Source organism: Talpa occidentalis, unplaced genomic scaffold (genome assembly GCF_014898055.3).
Source record: "Talpa occidentalis isolate TD23 unplaced genomic scaffold, MPIMG_talOcc4v2.1 talOcc4.11, whole genome shotgun sequence".
NCBI classification, from domain to species: Eukaryota; Metazoa; Chordata; class Mammalia; order Eulipotyphla; family Talpidae; genus Talpa; species Talpa occidentalis.
In genome coordinates, this window is record NW_023601104.1 from 10,933,212 (window position 1) to 10,953,701 (window position 20,490).

General features: G+C 39.4%; 1 protein-coding gene across 14 annotated transcripts in view; it reads right to left on the reverse strand.

Annotated features, from left to right (window-relative positions):
• EXD1 (exonuclease 3'-5' domain containing 1) overlaps positions 1-20,490 on the reverse strand; it is a 44,250-nt gene that overhangs the window by 22,713 nt on the left and 1,047 nt on the right. For 9 of the 14 annotated variants that reach the window (XM_037502242.2, XM_037502248.2, XM_037502241.2 and 6 more), the window contains 6 exons: positions 17,846-18,030; positions 14,234-14,302; positions 11,866-11,920; positions 11,424-11,551; positions 7,456-7,514; positions 3,104-3,190 (listed from right to left, as the gene is read on the reverse strand). In XM_037502242.2, the coding sequence (XP_037358139.1) occupies positions 3,104-3,190; positions 7,456-7,514; positions 11,424-11,551; positions 11,866-11,920; positions 14,234-14,302; positions 17,846-17,978 (531 nt within the window). In that variant the 5' untranslated portion in view covers positions 17,979-18,030. Of the gene's footprint in view, positions 1-3,103; positions 3,191-7,455; positions 7,515-11,423; positions 11,557-11,865; positions 11,921-13,409; positions 14,210-14,233; positions 14,303-17,285; positions 17,467-17,845; positions 18,031-19,214 lie in introns of those variants that run through there. The other 5 variants (XM_054700696.1, XM_037502246.2, XM_054700680.1 and 2 more) reach the window with 4 other exon arrangements.

The following is a 20,490-nucleotide window of genomic DNA, read 5'->3' on the forward strand; positions in this document are numbered from 1 at the left end:
ATCTGAGGATCAACTTCTAAAGTGAATGAGAAGCACTCAATGATTCTTAGGAAAAACAGATTTAAACTGATGTGAAGTTAAAAAAGACACCAGTACTGTGCTTTTCAAAAGGAAATAAAGTCAAGTTGATGATTTAGCCTTTTCCTTTTTATAGTTCCAATTTTATCAGTCTCAACAATGACATTCTACTATTCCAGGGATTACAAGTTTAAGGAGGAATGAACAGCATTTCATTGTCACTAATAGGAAATGCTATTTCTGTGTTCCATAATATCCATGATTGCGTTAGGTATTACATAAAATTACTTGTAAGAGACGCTCCCTGCCCTCTAGTAGTTTAAAATAGGCAACAAACCCAATGACACAAATAATAAGAATTCTAGATTGTTTCTGATCACAAAAATCATAAAGGCCATACAGCTGAATTATCTACTGAGTCAGAGAACAAAGGCAAAAAAAGATCCAAGACGATCTAGAGAGCCAGCCACATTACGATCCTTGTCACTTTCGGAGTCAACTCTTATTACAGCTACAATTGCCAGACCTACCTGGTGTTCTATGATGTTTCATGGTGTTTGCTAGAATGTGATACCTAAAACAGTCATTCACTTCTCTTTTTCCCTAAGTCTCTAATTGAAGAGACATATTACCAAAAGTTTGGAAAAGTATTCTTTGCTAGATAATATGAGAGAAGGGACCGTTGGATTTACCACTAAATTGGTAGCAACTACAGCACAGTCATACACATGGCTGGCTGTTACTCATTTCTTCAGTGGTTCAATGCCTGCCATACAACACTCACATTTTTCATATGCAAAAGAATATATATGGCTATAATCATATACATCAAATCTCTATCCTGTTTTTCCACACTCTTAACTTTTAAACACCTTTGGCAGCTGCAAAGATCTACCAAACGTACTGGAATGTCTCCAATAGTTAACTGATGACAAGATGAATAGGTTCTCACATTTTTTTCTTCATATTTTGAATTATTTAGGACAAATTACTAGAAGTGGCCCGAGAAGTGGACCTAAGGATATAAAATTCTCTGTAACTCTTAAATATTTGTTACTGTTATCTTAAGATACATTATTATACGTCAAAACACCTGACATAGATGAAAGTTAAACATTTAAATAATTTAATGTTAAGAAAAGCAGTAGGAAATACTGACAGAAAGGAAGACCAGGAAAACAAAACAAAAAAACAAACTAAACGTTTAGGAATTAAAGGTGCCACATACTGAAAAAAGTGAAAAGCTAGGAATAGAGGAATGGGCTGTATATTTGTAAGGAGAAGTCTGTCTCCAGGTTAACCTTACCTAGTCTTCTCCCATTCTCATAGAGGATAGAGACATATTTCTCATAGCCAACCAGAGAGCCTTTAGGGTTGTGAATACAAGACAGAGGAGGGAAGGGTTTTTGGCAGTGGACTGAAAAGTGAAGTCTGAATGTTGACCTGGAGCCTCTAGACTTCCACTGAAGCATTTAGGCCTAGAACACCAGGCCTGTGTTGGAACAAGAGGAAAGGGTTCCAGGCAAGATGACTTCAAGACAAAAATGCAACACAGGCAGCAAGAGAGAAGTAAGCAATTGCACTGAGGGGAATACACAGGAAGGCTTAGTCACAGTGCAAAGAAAACAACACTAATAAGATGAGGCCAGAACTAATTCTATGAAAACAAGAAGTTGTACAACAAATTAAGCAATTACTTGGCTCAAAAAGGAACCAAAGTCACACATTCATAATCACATACATTACCTCAATAAATGAGGGGGGAAAGAAAGTATACAACATAAAAACAAAAAATAGAAAAAGGAAACAAACTCTTCATATAGCTAAGGCAATAAAACAGCTGAGAAAGCAGGGAGCCTGTAAGACAACAAAGATATTGTTACCAAAACCCAGCTGCTTCAGCTGTAGGAGCCTGCAGGAACAGTAGTGTTCTTTTACCCTACTCCACCACCACAGGTCAGTTGTGGCAGTTGCTTCTCAGAGCCCTTTTATGTAACAGTGTACTTCCTGGATCGTGGAATGGACCAATCAGGTCCTATGAGCTGATAAATGGTCCAATCAGCCACAGGACTGAACAACGGTCCAATCAGGTGGGGCACCCTGAAAGGGGATATAAGCCAGGGTTCGAAGGAGCTGAGGAGAGACGTTGCAAGCCCTGAAGAGAGCCTGAGGAGACAAACAGGAGAGACAATGCCAGCCCCTGAAGAAAAGAAGACAGTTCCAGTCTCCAAAGGAATTAGAAAGAAAGGAAGGATTCCGCTCCTGGCCTCCAAAGAGGAAAACAAGCATCCAGCAGCTGCCCTCCAAGCAGGGAAGAGATATCGAAGGCTTTTGAAATTATGTAATTATATATATATATTGCCTGAAAGGCAGAGCTCTGAAATTATATAATTATATAGATTGCTTGAAAGGAGCACCAAAGGCCCTGGGTCTGGCGTCTCAAAGAACTGTTTGTTGTTGGTATAATACAACAACTTACAAAGAGCTGTTAAAACTGGATGTCTCTGACACCACCTCTGAGGGACCAGTAGTGACCATCACTACTGGCCAGTGCTATCCAGCACTCCAGGTGACCAGTGGCGACCATCACTGATGCTATCTGGGTGAGATAACCAACCCTAGTGGATACTGTAAGTTCTTTGTGTCCCCTGTTTGTAAAATAAACCACATGGTTGTTATTCCTGGAGACTGAGGTCTCTTGCGATTGTGTGCGTGGGTGAGAACCCACAGACCTGTCCTCTTATAGGGCAGCCCTTGGTTTTGGATTTTGGCTATTTAGGGCTTTTTGGCAGCTCTCTTGTCTCAGAGCTTGGGCAAGTGGGTAGCCGTTCCATCCTTCCATCCGGCCTCCTGCCTTGTTGTCCTTTTGCCCTGTCCACCCCTGTTTCAATATCATAAAAAGGAACCTACAAAAAGAGACAAACACTTCCTTTTTGAAGAGAACAAACTGAGCACTACAGGGAGAATGAAAGACATTCCAAACAAGTTATAAGACAATGACAATGGGTGACATAAAGAAGATAAATATATCAGTGAATCTCCAATTATTTCAAAATAAAGAGTTTATTAAAAAAAAATCCTTTACCTGGAGCCAACATAGTTTCCCATGACGACACACATTAACTCCTTCTGCTGCCACACTCAGGACACTCTGCTTTTTGATATGAAGCATCTAGTGAGAAAAAGAAGAAAGTAAAAATCTCTAGGGAATGAATGCTGCAACTAAGACATGAAGGACACAAGTAAAAAGGCTTGCAATAAAATGGATCATATTTTCTTAAACTTAATTTGACTAATTCTTAAACCAAATTTGACTAATCTGAAACACATGAATCTGTTTCACATACACGAATCACACTTAATACTTCTAATTCTCAGTTTTCACAAAATTATCTCACACCTGGAAAATAAATCATTCATATCCCAAATGCTAATAAACACTGCAAACTTATCACTAATGCTGCAGTGAAGGATTTCTGGTCTTTCTGACCAGATTTCTCATGCAAAGAACAGCACCCTAACACAGGACAATTGATAGTACCTGAAAGGAATTCACACAGTGGTTGAGTCTCACAGTATCTACTCCTCAAGATGGCAGAGACAAGGACTCAACAATCCCTTCAATCCTTTGATGCATTAAGTCACTCCAAACTGAAATAGTGGTATCCTTGAGATACCTGTTGATCATTTGATTATTTATAATTGTATCCTATCTCAAAGCATTATATGATTCTTAGATCCTGAATCCATAATCCATGAAAATACCAACTAGATACAAGGCTTACCCCATTTCACAGCTAGGTAAATTACATAAAAACAGAAGGTTATGGCAACTTTATCAGCACAATATCATCCTTTAAAGAGCACAAAGTTTTCTATATTCTGAGTATCTTCCACCAATGATTAAAAAAGGGGACTAAATTTCAGTTCCATCCTCAATTAACAAGAAGGCTACAGGGGCCTCCCTGTTGGTGCAGGGGGTTAAGTACAGCACTATGAAGCTATCTGCAGCTTCTGTAGCACGAGTTTGATCCCTGGATGACCAGGGAGCTGACCCACATGGTGCAGTAGACCTCTCCTGTCTTGCCCACTGCTCCCCTCAGCCTTGTATTTCAGTCTGCCTATTCTGTTCCCCACTCTGTCTTTGGTGAAGCCTCTCACCCCACCCCCACCTCTGGCCTGTACCCCAGTTCTTATATGCATAAACAAATAAATCTTTAAAAAAAAATAGAAGAGTACAGTACTAGGAACAAAAGTTGTGTTTCCTTATTAGTAAGAATTCCTAACGACCTATTCAAATTTTCAGAGCAAAAGTTCTTAACTCCTTTTTGTTGTAGCTGTCATGACCATATAAAGAATCTATTGATATGTAAAGAATTCTTACAACTCAGTTTAAAAATTAATAAAGGAGGGGCCGGTGGTGCAGTGGGTTGAGCACAGCACTATGAAGCTGTCCGCAGCCTCTACAGCGCGGGTTCAATTCCCAGCTGACCAGGGAGATACCCACATGGCATGGCAGACCTCTCCTGTCTTCTCCTCTGGTCCCCTCAGCAGTGTATTTTGGTCCATCTGCCTGTTCTGTGCCCTGCTCTGTCTCTGGTGAATGCTCTCACCCTCCCGCACCTCTGGCCTGTACCCCCGTTCTTGTATAAAAATAAATAAATCTTTAAAAAAAAAGATTTATTTATTTATACAAGCACTGGGTACAGTCAGAAGCGCGGGAGGGTGAGAGAATTCACCAGAGCCATAGCGGGGAGCAGAGCAGGTAGAAGGACTGAAGTACACTGCTGAGGGGAGCAGCGGGCGGCAGGAGAAGTCTGCGCGCCATGTGGGACCCTCCTCCGGTGGCCGGGGAGCAGCCAGAGATCGAACCTGTGCTGCAGAGGCTGCAGGCAGCTTTGCAACCCAGCACTCAACCGCTGCGCCACCGGGGAGGCCCAAAAATAAACAAATCTTTAAAAAAAAAAATGAATAAAGGATCTGAATGGACATTTCTCCAGATATACAAATGGCCAATAAATACATCAAAGATTCTCAACATTATTAGCTATCACAAAAAGGCAAATCAAAACTACAATGAGATACCACTTCACACCACCACGATGGCTATAATCAAACTGCCAGATAATAAGTGTTGGTAAGGATGTAGAGAAATAGGGACCCTCAAAACTACTGGTAGACATGTACAATGTTGTGGCTGCATACGGCAATCCTCAAAAAGTCAAACCCAGAGTTATTATATGACCCATCAATTCCACTCCTAGACGTGAAAACTTATATACCTACAAAAATTTGTGTATGAATGTTCATAACAGTATTACTTATCATAGATAAAAAGTAGAAGCAACCGAAGTATCCATTAAATGTTGAAATGGCAAATGAAATATTATTCATCAATAATAACGTGAACTATTCCCCTGCAGTACATTTGCAGGCTGGACCAAAGACTGAATAATACATTGTTACTTCTCAAATGAATAATTACAGGGCCTCCCTGGTGGTGCAAGGGGGTAAGCACCACACTATGAAGCAATCCTCAGCCTCTGAAGCATGAGTTGGATCCCCAGCTGGCCAGGGAGAAACCCATATGGTGCAGCAGACCTCTCCTGACTCACCCGATGCTCCCCTCAGCAATGTATTTCGGTCAGTCCACCTGTTCTGTTCCCCACTCTGTCTCTGGTGGGTCCTCTCACCCCCCGCATGTCTGTCCTTTACCCAGCTCTTGTATGCATGAATAAATAAATCTTAAAAAAAATATTAAAATATGGGCCTCCCCGGTGGCGCAGCGGTTGAGCGCTGGGTTGTAAAAGCTGCCCGCAGCCTCTGCGGCGCCAGTTCGATCCCCGGCTGCTCCCAGGCCACGGAGGAGGGTCCCACATGGCGCGCAGACCTCTCCTGCCACCCGCTGCTCCCCTCAGCAGTGTACCTCGGTCCTTCTGCCTGCTCTGCTCCCCGCTCTGGCTCTGGTGAATTCTCTCACCCTCCCACGCTTCTGACTGTACCCAGTGCTTGTATAAACAATAAATAAATCTTAAAAAAAAATATTAAAATAAATAAAATTTAAAAATAATTACAGAGAAAGTGCTTAAATAGAGCATTCAGAATGGTCATTTTAAAATATAAGTCAGACGGCGCCTCTCTGGTGGCACAAGGCATTAAGACGCAGCACTGTGAAGCAATCCACAGCCACTGTGGCACGAGTTCGATCCCTGGCCAAGGAGGTGACTCATATGGTGCAGCAGACCTCTCCTGTCTCTCCCATTGCTCCCTTCCGCAATGAGTTTCAGTACATCTGCCTTTTCTGTTCTCTACTCTGTCTCTGGTGAATCCACACACACACACACACACACACACACACACACACACACACACACACACACACACCTCCCCCACGTCTATGGCCTGTACCCCAGCTCTCGTATGCATAAATAAATAAGTCTTTAAAAAAATAAAATATAAGTCAGAAAATTTATGACTCTACTTTAAAACTGCCATTGGCTTTCCGTCTCACTCAAGTCAAACTAAAAATTCTTGTCTAAAAGGCCCTACACAGTCTACCCACTGCCCCTGTTCATGTCCCACCACTCTCCTTCCCTGTGGTCCTGCCACAGAAATGCCCCTGCTGTTCTTCCTCACACAAGTCAAGTGTCTTTTAGCCTCAAGGGTTTGCATTCACTGATTACAACTTCTTTAAGTTCTACACCTGGATATTCACACAGCTAGATCCCTTACTTCATTCAGATGCTGTTCCAATGCCTTCTCTTTGGCATTGGAAAGGGGAGCAGGTAAGTTTTCTCTATCCAGTCTATAGAAAATAAGAACTCCCTGTCATTCTATTCCCCATATCACACTTTATTTTTCTTCATTGCACTTTTCACCAGTTGACATACAAATTTTGTCTATTTTCTTGCATTCAAATGTAAGCTACCGAAGAGTTGGAACTTTGGTTTGATTATTGTTTTACCCTGATCTATATCAGGTCCCAGAATAATGCCTGTAATATATCAGACATGCACACATTTTGTTGAATTTTTTTTTTGAATTTTTTTTTAAAGATTTATTTATTTATTTATTTATACAAGCACTGGGTACAGTCAGAAGCGTGGGAGGGTGAGAGAATTCACCAGAGCCAGAGTGGGGAGCAGAACAGGCAGAGTGACGAAGTACACTGCTGAGGGGAGCAGCGGGCGGCAGGAGAGGTCTGTGCGCCATGTGGGACCCTCGTTTGGCAGCCGGGGATCGAACCGGTGCTGCAGAGGCTGCGGGCAGCCTCGCAGCCCAGCGCTCAACCGCTGCGCCACCGGAGAGGCCCCATTTTGTTGAATTATTAAGGAAGAGGAATTATTAGGGAAAAGATCTTATAATTAAAGAAATTCATGAAGCAGATATGATACTAGTATACAAACAATACTTGGCACCAATGAGAACAATACTTACTGCAGCACCAAACTTCTGCTGGAACTGATCAATAACTGTGTATGTCACCTCTTCTTCTTCTATAAGAGAATAATGGCATTATATATTTAATATAAATTACTCCTAGATATAGGCCAATGTCAGAATTCTCTGAGTCCAATTATTTTTTCAATTATGTAATTAAAAAAAATTAGAGATATAACATACCATATTGTCCTTTGCATCTCCAGCCCTACAACTTTGGAATGGTTGGAGTGGCACAGGTCACTGTCCATATACCTCTTTCTTTCTTCTGCCCACACTCACTCTCTTAGTGGACTAATCTCATCTATTCTCAAGGCTTTAAATATAAACTACAGGCTAACTCATGAATTTATATCTACATATCAGATCTTTCTGCTCATCCCTAGGCTTATATTCAAACTTAGGTTGACTAAAACTAAACTCTTAATCACCTCCCCAAAACCCTTCTCACCCAGTCTTTCCCATTTAATAGCAACTCTATTCTTGGCCTACTCAGTCCCAAACCCCTGAAGTCACCTTGATTCACCTCTTTCTCTCACACTGATGTCTAATTTGCCAGTATGTTATATTGGTCTCTCCCTACATCCAGAATTTCACCACTTCTTACCAATGATACTACCACCACTAGGGTCCAAGCCATCATATTGACTAATATTAATTATTTCAATAGCTGCCTAACTGATATTTATGCTTTTATGATTGTCCTACTTTTAGTAAGAATGATCTTATTAAAAACAGAAGTAAAAAAAAAATCTCTTTTGCTCAAAACTATCTTCAATGGAAAAAGAAGTTTTAAAAAACACCATTTATAAGGCAAGGTATACTTATTGGGCTTTTATTGTGCTTTTTTTTTTTTTTTTACACAAATTGAAGATGTGTGGCAATCCTGTGTCAGGCAAGTCTGTTGATGCTATTTTTCCAATTGTATCTGTGCTACATTTAATTAAGGTATGTACATTGTTTTTTGAACATGCTATTTTACAGTTAACAGACTACAGTATAGTGTAAACATAACTTTCATATGCACTGGGAAACCATAACATCTGTGTTACTTGCTTTATGGTGATAATTGCTTTATTCTGGCGGGCTCTCTGAATAACTTATTTCTGAGGTATGCTTATAGTTTAAAAATATGAAATACTTAGAAATAAATATGGCAAAATACATGTATAACTTATATACAGAGAACTACAAAACACTGTGGAGAAGATCTAAATAAATGGAGAGATATACTGAGTTAATGGATTGGGATACTCAATATTTTTAAGGTACCAATATTCCCTAAACTGATCTGTTGATTTAACACAGTTCCAATAAAAATTCCAGCAGGGTTTGTTTTGTCTGTTTGATAGAAATTAACAAATGATTCTAAAATTCACAGGGAAATGTAAGGAATACAAAATAGCCAAAACAAATTTGAAAAAGCTGTTTTGTTTCAGAAAGCGTAAGAACACACACTACCCCATTTTAAGATTTATCATTAACAATTAACAAAAAAAGGCTATTATTATGGATGGAAAGATAAAAAATGTAATAGAATTAGGGTGTGCAAAAACAAACCTACACATGATTTTTGACAAAGATGCAAAGGTTGAGAAAACACTTTTAAACAAATGGTCCTAGCAGAATTGGATATCCACATACATTTAAAAAATAAAATCCTTGGTCCATATCTCATATTATATACAAATATTAACTAAAAATGGATCATTAAAGAAAATGTAAAGCCTAAAACCATAAAATGTCTAGAAGAAACATGAGAGGAACTCTTTGGCACTTGAGTTAGAAAGAAAATTCTCTGGCCTGTACCCCAGTTCTTGTATACATAAATAAATAAATAAATCTTTAAAAAAACAAAAAGAAAGAAAATTCTTAGATATAATATCAAAAGCACAATTCACTTAAGAAAAAAATAAAAACTATAATTCTTGGGGGCCTCCCTGGTGGCACAAGGGGTTAAGCACCACTCTATGAACCAATCTGCAACCTCTGCAGCACAAGTTCGATCCCTGGCTGGCCAGGGAGCAACCCACATAGCGAGGCAGACCTCTCCTTCTTGCCCGCTGCTCCCCTCAGCAGTGTTTTCAGTCAGTCTGCCTGCCCTGTTCCCCACTCTGTCTCTGGTGAATCCTCTCACCCCCCACATCTCTGGCCTATACCCCAGCTCTTGTATGCATAAATAAATAAATCTTTAAAAAAAAACTATAATTCTCAAAATTAACAATGGGAGATAGCAAAGATGGACCATTTGGAAAAAATATCTGCAAAGCCTATCTCTGAGAAAAGACTTGTATCCAGAATACATAAAAAACTCTCAAAACTAAATAATAGTGGGCCTCCCCGGTGGCGCAGCGGTTGAGCGCTGGGTTGTGAAGCTGCCCGCAGCCTCTGCAGCGCGGGTTTGATCCCTGGCTGCTCCCCGGCCACCGGAGGAGGGTCCCACATGGCGCGCAGACCTCTCCTGCCGCCCGCTGCTCCCCTCAGCAGTACTTCGGTCCTTCTGCCTGCTCTGCTCCCCGCTCTGGCTCTGGTGAATTCTCTCACCCTCCCGTGCTTCTGACTGTACCCAGTGCATATATAAACAAAACAAACAAACAAATAAATAAATAAATAAAAACATGCCTCTCTCTAAAAAAAAAAAAAAAAGAAAAGAAAACAAAAACTAAATAATAGGGGCCTCCCTGGTGGCTCAAGGGGTTAAGTCTCAGTACTATGAAGCTTTCCACAGGCCACTGTAGCAGGAATTCAATCCCTGCCAGTAAGATGACCCCACATGATGCAGCAGACCTCTCCTGGCTCGCCCACTGCTCCCCTCAGCAGTGTATTTCAGTAGAACCACCTGTTCTGCTCCCCACTCTGTCTCTGGTGAATGCTCTCACCTCCTGTACCTCTGGACTGCACCCCAGCTCTTACATGCATCAATAAATAAATCTTTAAAAAAAACTGAATAATAAAGCAATAACAAAATGAGCAAAAGATATGAACATAGATTTTACCGAAAACAATCAAATGGTAGATTAGTGCATGAAAAGATCTTCAACATCTTCCCTCTGTCACCAGGGAAATGGTAAAATCAAAAAAATCTTCCAGTGGCTTTTCTTCTCACTTCAGAGTAAAGCCAAAACCACTTCAATGATCTACAGAGTCCTCCAAGGTCTACCCACCCCACTACTACCTTTCCTTGCTCCAGTTACAGTCATCTCCTTACTGTTCATTCCAGACTCTGCATGTTCCTATACCATGGCTTTTGCATCCAGATATCCATGCAGCAGGATGCCCCTCTTCCATCTGGCTTTTACTCAAATATCACCATACGTTAGTGAGGCTTGTCCTGGACATTCTAGAATTGTAATACAACCCTCTTTACATACCTCTCTTTCTTGTTTTTCCCCCTCTTAGGATTCAGCACTAGTATACTATACATTATGCTCATTTAACTCATTTAGGATGTTTCCTCTGCAGTGAGCTCAGGAATACTACACGATGGGTCCAAAATGTCAGGCAAATATTATGCACTTAAATATTAAATAAATGAAATTAAAAAATGAATTGTGGTATTTTATCTTAATTCAGAGCCTTGAAGCAATGGCACTGCTGTACACTGCCTACAGAACCTTGACTCTGGGTCATGTCAATGGTAAAGAGTCTGGAACCACAATAAAGAATGTCAGGGCCTCCCCTGGTGGCGCAGCAGTTGAGCGCTGGGTTGTGAGGCTGCCCACAGCCTCTGCAGCGCCGGTTCCATCCCCGGCCACCAGAGAGGGAGGGAGGGAGGAAGGGAGGAAGGGAGGAAGGGAGGAAGGGAGGAAGGAAGGAAGGAAGGAAGGAAGGAAGGAAGGAAGGAAGGAAGGAAGGAAGGAAGGAAGGAAGAAAGGAAGGAAGGAAGGAAGGAAGGAGAGAAGGAGAGAAGGAGAGAAAGAGAGAAAGAAAGAAAGTCTAGAAGATTTAGAGTTCCTGGTACTTACCTGATGGGCTGTACTTGAGGTCATTCAGTAGAGAGGTGATAGGTGCCTCAGGGGCAGATGAAGAAAGTTCACATACATTTAGTTCTGCATCTTTCATTTTATCCACCCTGGTTCTTTCTGTATTTGGACTATGCTTACAAAAAGAAAAAACAACTCAGGTGAACTTGGTCTTTGTTGCTAATGCTATAAACAAATTTTGTCACAAATGGTAAGGATTCTGGACCTCTATTAGAGGACCCATACAACCACTGGTTACACTGACCTGATGATGCCACCTAAAGATGGAAGAAAACATTCATCTGTTTTTTTCACATTAATATCACCTCAGACTTTTTAAGAAATTATGCAGCTAGTGAGTAAGTTTTAAGGTTTTCTACCTTGATGTATATATTTGAGTAACATCATAATTAAGAAAAGTAATATACCTAACAGATCATCATACCTAACAGATGTCTTTTCTCTCACTGAACCTTGTTCCACTTCATCCAGTAGTTCCACTGCAAAATAACAGGATGGCTTCCATCTGAAAGATCAACTGCTCCCATATCCCCCTCCCTCCACTGACTATGTACCACAAACAGTAATTAGAAATGAAATGTCAGTCCACAGAGGGCTTAATCAATCAACAGTAAACAGAACAGAGAAGACTACTCAAAGTCTTGAAGATGCATCAGTTCCTGCAAAGCTTCCTTGGTCATTCAGCAGGATTAGGAATCTCGCTGCATCATCCCTCTACACTTTTTATTCCAGGGAATTTTTGTGGTGACTCAGATTGGTTCTAGATATAACATTTCTTTCTTATTCATTCTCATCCTAATTCACTTTCCTTCAATATACTGTTTATAGGTTTTCTCTTAAATTGTTGACAGATAGGTCCCTTCCATACTCACAAGCTGGCGCACTAATAGGTCAATGTCATGCAAGGTAATAAAAGCTAGATTGGAAATGACAAAAGAAATAAAAGGAAAACATTGTACAGAGATTCTAAAGCCATTTATCTTTAACCTAACAGTGTAGGGAATATAGGAAAATACTATATATCATTGATTTTAGGATGCACATTTTAAACAGCTTCAAAATTAGATATGATTTACAAATACACATGACACTTTGATAATGTCTTTCACTTGCTTAGGGTGGAAAAGGAATATAGCACTTTAGACTGAATGAAATACACTTAGGGACTTTGCAGGGGAAAAGCATTTCAGGGGCCACTTTGCTTCAAGTGTCTCTTTTTCCTGCATTATTTAAATTGCTGAGTCTGGAGTAGAGAAAACAAAATCACTAAGAACACTAGAGGTCAATTATTATCCTTCACTGTGATAATTCTTCTTCAAGGTGCTTTTTAGGGAGACCCTACCATACCTGATTGGGTCATAGGGCAAAGAAGATGGCAAAGGCCAGCTTTTGAGTTTTTAAAAATGATGAACAAAGGCCAAATCCTGGGAAAGAATTGAGGAGGAGGTAAGTCAAGGTGTGCAGATAACAAAGTTGATCAGTCGGTGGCCAGACATTTTTTGAGTTAGGGAAATGGCAGTAGTAATTTCTTCACTTCTCTTTACAAACCTATGCACAGCCTAGTTTTATTCCAGTCCAGAGCTCTGCTGGGTTGCAATAGTTAATAGTTAAAACACAATTAAGAACACCACTACTACCATCACCTCTGCCATTACAGAAAGGTGTCCAAGGGACACAAAGTGTTTACAGGAGCATACTCAGGGAGAAAGGAATTAGGCAGCTGGCAGGATTTGTCTACCTTTCAGTAATTATGGATTTGCAGTCATTAATTTGGTGACTTCATCTCTTCCTAAATTAAAATTCTCTCACAAAGCAATTTTTTAAACATTAATCTATCATTTACAGGAGTCCTTTCCTTTCCTCATATCTGCCCCAACAGTAAAATATGTACCGCTCTATATAAGGTCTCAGGTCTCCTATTTGTCCACCTCCCTCAACACCACACTCATCTTTTTTATATTTACTTACATCATTTGTCCTTTTCACCACACTAACTCCTCCTTGAAAGGCTTTCTCTCTTGAGTTCTTAAAAGAACACATTATTGCTCCTGACCCCTTTTTCTTATCCCATTTGACTTGTTTGAAGCACACTGACCAGATAAACTTCTTTATCTACACTTAAGCAAACAATTGGACCTATTCTTGCTAAATGGCTTTTGCTGGCAAAAAAAGAAAAGAAAAGAACTTCAAAGCCCAAAAGCTCTGAAAACCAAAACAAACCAAAACAATTTTGTAATCCTTTTGGCAGCAAAACCTGAATGATATACTATTTATAGTCCTATGATATTCCACCTGTTTCTGCAGGAATGTATTTTATTACAGAGTGCTGCCCAGTTCTGCTTAAGGAGTTAAATAACATGCACAGTATCTATCCTGTGTTAGGTTTTCTAAAAGTCCAGAACAATTCTGGATTCTGAAACATTTGGTCCCAAGGTTTCAGATAAGGAACTGTGAATGTACTATGAATATGTCAAACTCATTTGCTGAGCTAAACAACTCCTTTCTGTTCAGATTCTTAACCCTGCCTGCTGGCTATGTGTAGTAATGAGCATTGGCAGTGCTCACATCATTAAAACCAAAATGATTAAAATTATCTGAGACTGTTTTGATATTAGAATACCCTTTGAAACAGTAAGACAAGGATCAATTCTCAAGTATCAACTTTAAGGGTTGATAAATGCAACTTTGAAGGCAAGACAACATCTTGTTTTATTTTAAAAACCAGAATGAGACAGTCTTTGACTGCTACTACAAATCCCAACAGCAGCATTTGGGGAATATGAAGCTATTACCATTCACAATCTCATGCCCAAAAAACATCTTCACTCCAGGGATACTTCGGCCAGTCTCCACGTTCTTCACTGTTACAGAAAACAGTTTATCCAGTTAACAAAAAAATAATATTCCCTAAAAGCATAAGAAACTATCTGTCAAAAGTACCCCAAATTATTTTTTCCTAAGGAATGGAGAGTCAGTAATAAATTACAAAGCTATGTAGCCTTGAAACTAGTAAAAACATTTAAGGCAATTCACTACTTCTAGAGCCTACACCCTGTCAACTACATGCTTGAATTTATAAATTATCTGGGATAACACTTTAACCCCTGACCCAAATATAAGGGTCTTCTGTGAGTAGGTAAGGGAATTAGGAGAAATTTAGATGTCATGTCTACAACACGCTGTCATTTTTCTAGATGGAAATGCTCACAGCAGTTTTGTATTTCTACATCTCTCAGCAATCCAAAATAATGGAATTCTACCCTTACTATTGCACTGAAATCAAAGATCACCAACTGTTTGTCAAATTAAAAAAAAAAAAAGGTTTAAAGTGTAATTTTACCAAGTTCCAATGCATATTTTGACAATACCACTTTCCTTTCTTCTTTGGCTTACAGGACATTCTTCATATTTATTTCCTTTCTGACTATCCAGAGCTACCATACTGAGCACTCACTTCAAGCTAGTCACCATCTTAAGTATTTGCCTACTTTCCACTGTCCAATAAATAATAGATTGGCATTTCATTATCTTCATTATGGAGGAATCTGACACTTCAGAAAGGTTGAATAACTTCCCCAGCATCACACCTCTGGTAAAAGAGAGTCAGGATTCAAACTCAGGCCTCAGTGATTTTAAATCACATTCTTGCAATCATTGCCTCCTTGATCTGCTCCTTCCAGTCTCCTTAGTTGCTTCTACCACCTAATCTTCTCAGAGTTATAAATGTAGAAGTCATCTCCCATTGTATTTTATCTAATTGTTTACCAGATTACTTATTCTAACTCCTAAGCATTTCTGTCTTCTCTTCTGCATTATTTGCTGAACCTTAACTCTGACTCCTATCTTTTCCCCTTTGTTGTGTCCCCTGATTGTCTGAAGTTCCCTATCTCTTTTCCATGTCTCTAATCTCTCCCTAAGTTATTCACTTCTTCATACTGCTGTCACAGTGATGTCATTCCCTGCCCTGTTCACCTAGTACATAAAATTAAAAAACAAGTATAAAGAAATATGTTCAACCTCTTCAGGAATATTTTTTAAACATGCCAAAATGAAATCACCTTTTGCCTACAAAACTATCAAAAATTAAGGGAAGATATACATCAACATTAAAAAAAATCAATATTAGATTTACTGTAATTCACTCATATATTACTAGTATCAAATTAAAAAGGCAAGACCCTTTCAAAAAGGTATTTGTAAATATGCATCAAAACAGTTAAAATATCCTTAAGTTAATCCAGTAATTTATCCTCCAGGAACTATTCCTAAAAATATAATTATAAAATATTTAAAATACAGAATTGTATTTTATAATTATAAAACAAATATTTTTAAGCTTTTTGCTTTAAGATGTTTAGCCATTAAATTGAATTTTTAAATAAGGAGAAATGTTTGTTACAGTGTTAACTAAAAAAAGTAACTATGATAGACCCAATTTAATATGCCAACTATATAAAAATCTATGTAATTAAAGACTAGAGAAAAATACACCAAAATGTTTTTTCTGGACTGAATGCTCTGTTCAACCAGTATGGGGCATTTAATGACTGTTGTCTATTCAATACCATTTTTGAGGCCAGCAATGTGCCCAGTCTCCCCTGCAGATAGTGGTAATCTATTGGACTTCTAGGGCTTTAATCTTTCCTCTTCCTCATGTCAGTAACTCCACCAGCTATGAAATAACCTTGGGATCTAAAGCTGAGCAAAAAGTTGAAGAATCCTGGCTCCGTGCTATTTTAGAGTCAACAGTAGTCCTGGAATGCCTGCCTTCTTTTATAAAAGAACAAACTCCTAATTTATTAAATTACTGATGGTGAAACTGTTTCTAGCTGCTGAGCATGGTTTCTAACTGGCTTCAGGGAATGAACCTGAAAACTCACATTGCCTCTCACTTCAAATTTTGTTCCTCAGTTTTCAGCTGTGTCCAAATGCTGACATATGACATCTTCTGGTCTATCTCATGCCTGCTTCTCCAGCTTTAACTCTTACAACATTTTCACGTTGAAATTTACTTCCACATTCTGAAAGTACCAACTTTCTATTGTTATACATGCCACTACTTCTGCATTGTCTGTGAGACAATGGTTCTTAAGGTGTGGTTCCAGGACCCAGCATCAGCATCATCTGGAAACTTTTATAAATGCAAATTCTTGGGGTTCCATCCCAGATCTTAACAATCAGAAATTCTAGGAGTGGAGCCGGGCAATCTGTATTATAACAAGTCTTCCAGGTGAGTCTCATGCACAAAGCTTGAGAATCACTGGCTTAAAACAATCCTCCCCTCTTTTTCCATCCAGTTCATTCCCACTCATGCAGATGTAGTCCTACCATCAGTTTCTCCTCTGGGAGGCCATCCCCACTGGCCTAAAACTCCCAGATCTAAATTAGTTGAAGCTCTGTGTTTCCATTTTGTGCTTCCCTCAATCAGAGAAGTATCTTTCTACTTATTTATCTGTCTTCTTACTAGTTTCAGTTTTTTGAAGACAGGCATAATGTAATCCTTACTTTTATCCCTAGTACCTATAGTGCCAGGTCTAGGACATAAAAGTACTAGCAAATGATTACTGAATGAATAGTATCACAAATGCCTGTATAGTCCCTTTTAGCCCAAAAAGTCTATTTCAACTTATAATATGGCATGCAATCACACTAACTTCAAATCTCAAAGTTCACAATTGTGAACTTGAATGTCATTATGCCAGGAAAACAACTATCCAAGTGAGTCAGTATTCTAGCTGAAAAAAAACCTACAGATTGGAGCATGCAGCTTTGCAAACACATGAAGGAGCTAGGAAGGTAGCATACCCAGAAAGGGCATGGAAAACTCTGTGCTTCCTCCCATACCTTGCCCTACGCAGCAATTCCATTTGGCTCTTCCTAATGTGTCCTTCAGAATGAATAGGAATTGAAGTTGAAATGTGTAGAGGCTTGAAGATAACATGATCACTGAGGTAGAAGAGCAGAAGTACAGGGCCCCATCCCTCCTGCCATCATTTAGCCATCACAGTTCCACAGGAGCCTACCTCTAAGCAAATGAAAAATTAACCCCTTACTGTCTATGTGAATTTGTCCGTTAAAGCCAAAAGCAATTCTATCTAATGGAATGGTTACTTTTAATTTCAAGGTGTTACAGAGAGAAATTAGGAGTACTCAATTAAAAAAACTTTATATACTGAAAATCTCTGTGATCATGTCAATAAAAGTATAGAGTGGGACAAGCCAGCATATACAGCTATGTTGCTCTGCCTGGGAAAACAGCATTCTAAAACTTCCTCCCACCCATTTCCTAAAATAGGAAAAAAGCCTCCCTCTTGTTGCTAATGGAGTCCAGAGCCATCACCCTACTCAGTTATTCATTTCTCAAAATGAATGGAGTAAGAATGAATGAATCAATAGAATAAGACCTTTTTTTAGGACAACAATCTTGTTAGGGTCCACATGCTGGAGCACCCCCTCAAAGATGCCACAAACCAATGTGAGTTTCACCCTTCTCCACAAAATCTGGTTGAGGAAATGGTAGTCACTGCTGGGATCCATTCTACTTGATTCCAAAAGCAGTCTTCAAATAGTCTTCTTAAGTATCCAAACACTTGAAAAGAAAAGAGATCTATGATTTTAAAAATACATTTTGGAGAATAAGGTTATTTTCCCTTTCCCCATACCTGGTAGGAACAACAAAAATAAAGTATGAGAGTAGTTAAATTTTATTCATCTTTTTAGAATGATAATGAGAAAAGGATTACTGCAAACACCAACTCTTATACATGGTAAACTAAAAATTGACTCCAGGCAAGGTAGGCTTGGCTTATTTGTCTATAAACTTTCCCTAGCTAGAGGCTTCTCTGGTGGCCTAGGGGTTGAGTCACAGCACTATCATAACCATGGACTGGGTTCGATCCCTGGCCAGGGAGCTAACCCACAAGGGGCAGCTCATGGCCATTGCTCCCCTCAGCAGTGTGTATCAGTGGATATGCCTGTTCCGATCCCCACTCTGTCTCTGGTGAATACTCTCACCCCCGCTCCTCTGGCCTGTGCTCCAGTTCTTATATGCATAAATACATAGATTAAAAAAATAGAAATAAATCTTTTAAAAAAACTTTCCTTAGTTAAATGGAACAAGCAGAACATGCAGAGACTTTTTAATGGCACATCTTTAGAACTTTTTAACATCAATATAAAAACTAAATAAGCCAATTAAAAATTTTAATATCATCAAAATACTTGCCAACACATGCTGCCACAAACGATTTACTCAGAAATGTCTGGGATCTAACCTCTTTTGGATTTAGCCTCTTCTAGATGAGTTAATATCTCCAGAATTTGACACTGCTACCAACCAAAGTCTAAGTGACTTAGAGTTATAGCATTACCAGGGCAGCTGCCATGTCATTGCAATGAACATTCCAACTTGTCCTGAGCACACCTAAAGGAATGGGCCAAGCAGGGAGGCGCAGCCTGACAAATCAAGCTGCAACATGCTATATACTATTTTTGGGAAATTCAACTGTTTTTTGCAAGGACATATGCACATTATTAAAAAAATGATAATGCAAAAATGTACAAAGTAAGGAAAAAACAACCCAATAATGATAACTACCATTTATAGTAGATGCTCATATTCTTTAGGGTAGTCATGTAATTTAAAAGAGGACTCCTTTTTTAAAAAGCACTCTTTAGAACAACCCTGTTTTTTTTTTTTTTTTTTAAGATTTATTTATTTATTTATACACGCACTGGGCACAGTCAGAAGCTCGGGAGGGTGAGAGAACTCACCAGAGTCAGAGCAGGGAGCAGAGCAGGCAGAAGGACCGAAGTACACTGCTGAGGGGAGCAGCGGGCGGCAGGAGAGGACTGCGTGCCATGTGGGACCCTCCTCCGGTGGTGGCCGGGGAGCAGCCAGGGATCGAACCAGCGCTGCAGAGGCTGCGGGCAGCTTCGCAAGCCAGCGCTCAAGCGCTGCGCCACCGGGGAGGCCCCAACCCTGTATTTCAATATCCTTGTATTTATAACCCCAGATAAATGTTCCTCTATAGTGGTTTAAATTTAAAAGTTGCTTGCTTGTGCCATATTAGGAATAGTCAACCAATGAATTTTGTAATTTATCTATAAAACATCGATGAAGTAACAGGCTTAATATAAAAGGAAAAAGGTTAGCAGTTAAATAGCATTTTTACACAGGAAAAAAATGCATTTATTTTGGTATTTTAAGATCTGTTATTATCTCTTGCTCACAACTACCATTATCTAGTTTACATTGTAGGAAATGAGGCTTAAAGATTTAAGACACCTGCTCAAAATCACACAGCTAGAAGATAACGGAACCAGCTTAACTTAAACCAGGCACCTAGCAAAAAAAGGTGTGTGGCCCAGTGCCAGACCAAGTGTTGTGCATCCAGAGAGAACATAAAGCAAGTCAATAGAGTGCCCGAGAAAATCATTTTTTGTTCAAGTTAATCCAACAGGCAAAAACTTTACAAAAACAAAAGAGGACAAAACTGGAAAAACCAGTCCTTTACAGAGGCAAAAAATTATAGTTCAATAAGATACATAAGCAATACAAGTTTGTGAAATGTTGTACAATAAAGACATTTTGGAAATGTTAAAATGAATCAGAAAAAAAATTGAACACAAAGCAAAGAAAGCTTAGATTGAGGACAGATCAAAAGGTAAGATTCAAGATTAGGAAGGAAAGAGCAAAGTCAGATCTAGAAAAGAGCTTCAAGGCAAACTCAAAAAAGGGACACTCAGGGCCTCCCTGGTGGTGCAAGGGGTTAAGTCTCCGCATTATGAAGCTATCTGCAGCACAAGTTTGATTCCCAGCCTGGGAGCTAACCCACATGCACATCAGACCTCTCCGGTCTCACCTGCTACTCCCCTCAGCAGTGTATTTCAGAAAATCCTCCTGTTCTGCTCCCCACTCTGTCTCTTAAATCCTCTCACTCCCTGCCTCTGGCCCACACTGCAGCTCTTGCATAAATAAAATAAAATCTTTTTTTTTCTTCCCCAAAAAGGGATACTCATATCGCTGACCTCAAGGTTTTTCTATCAT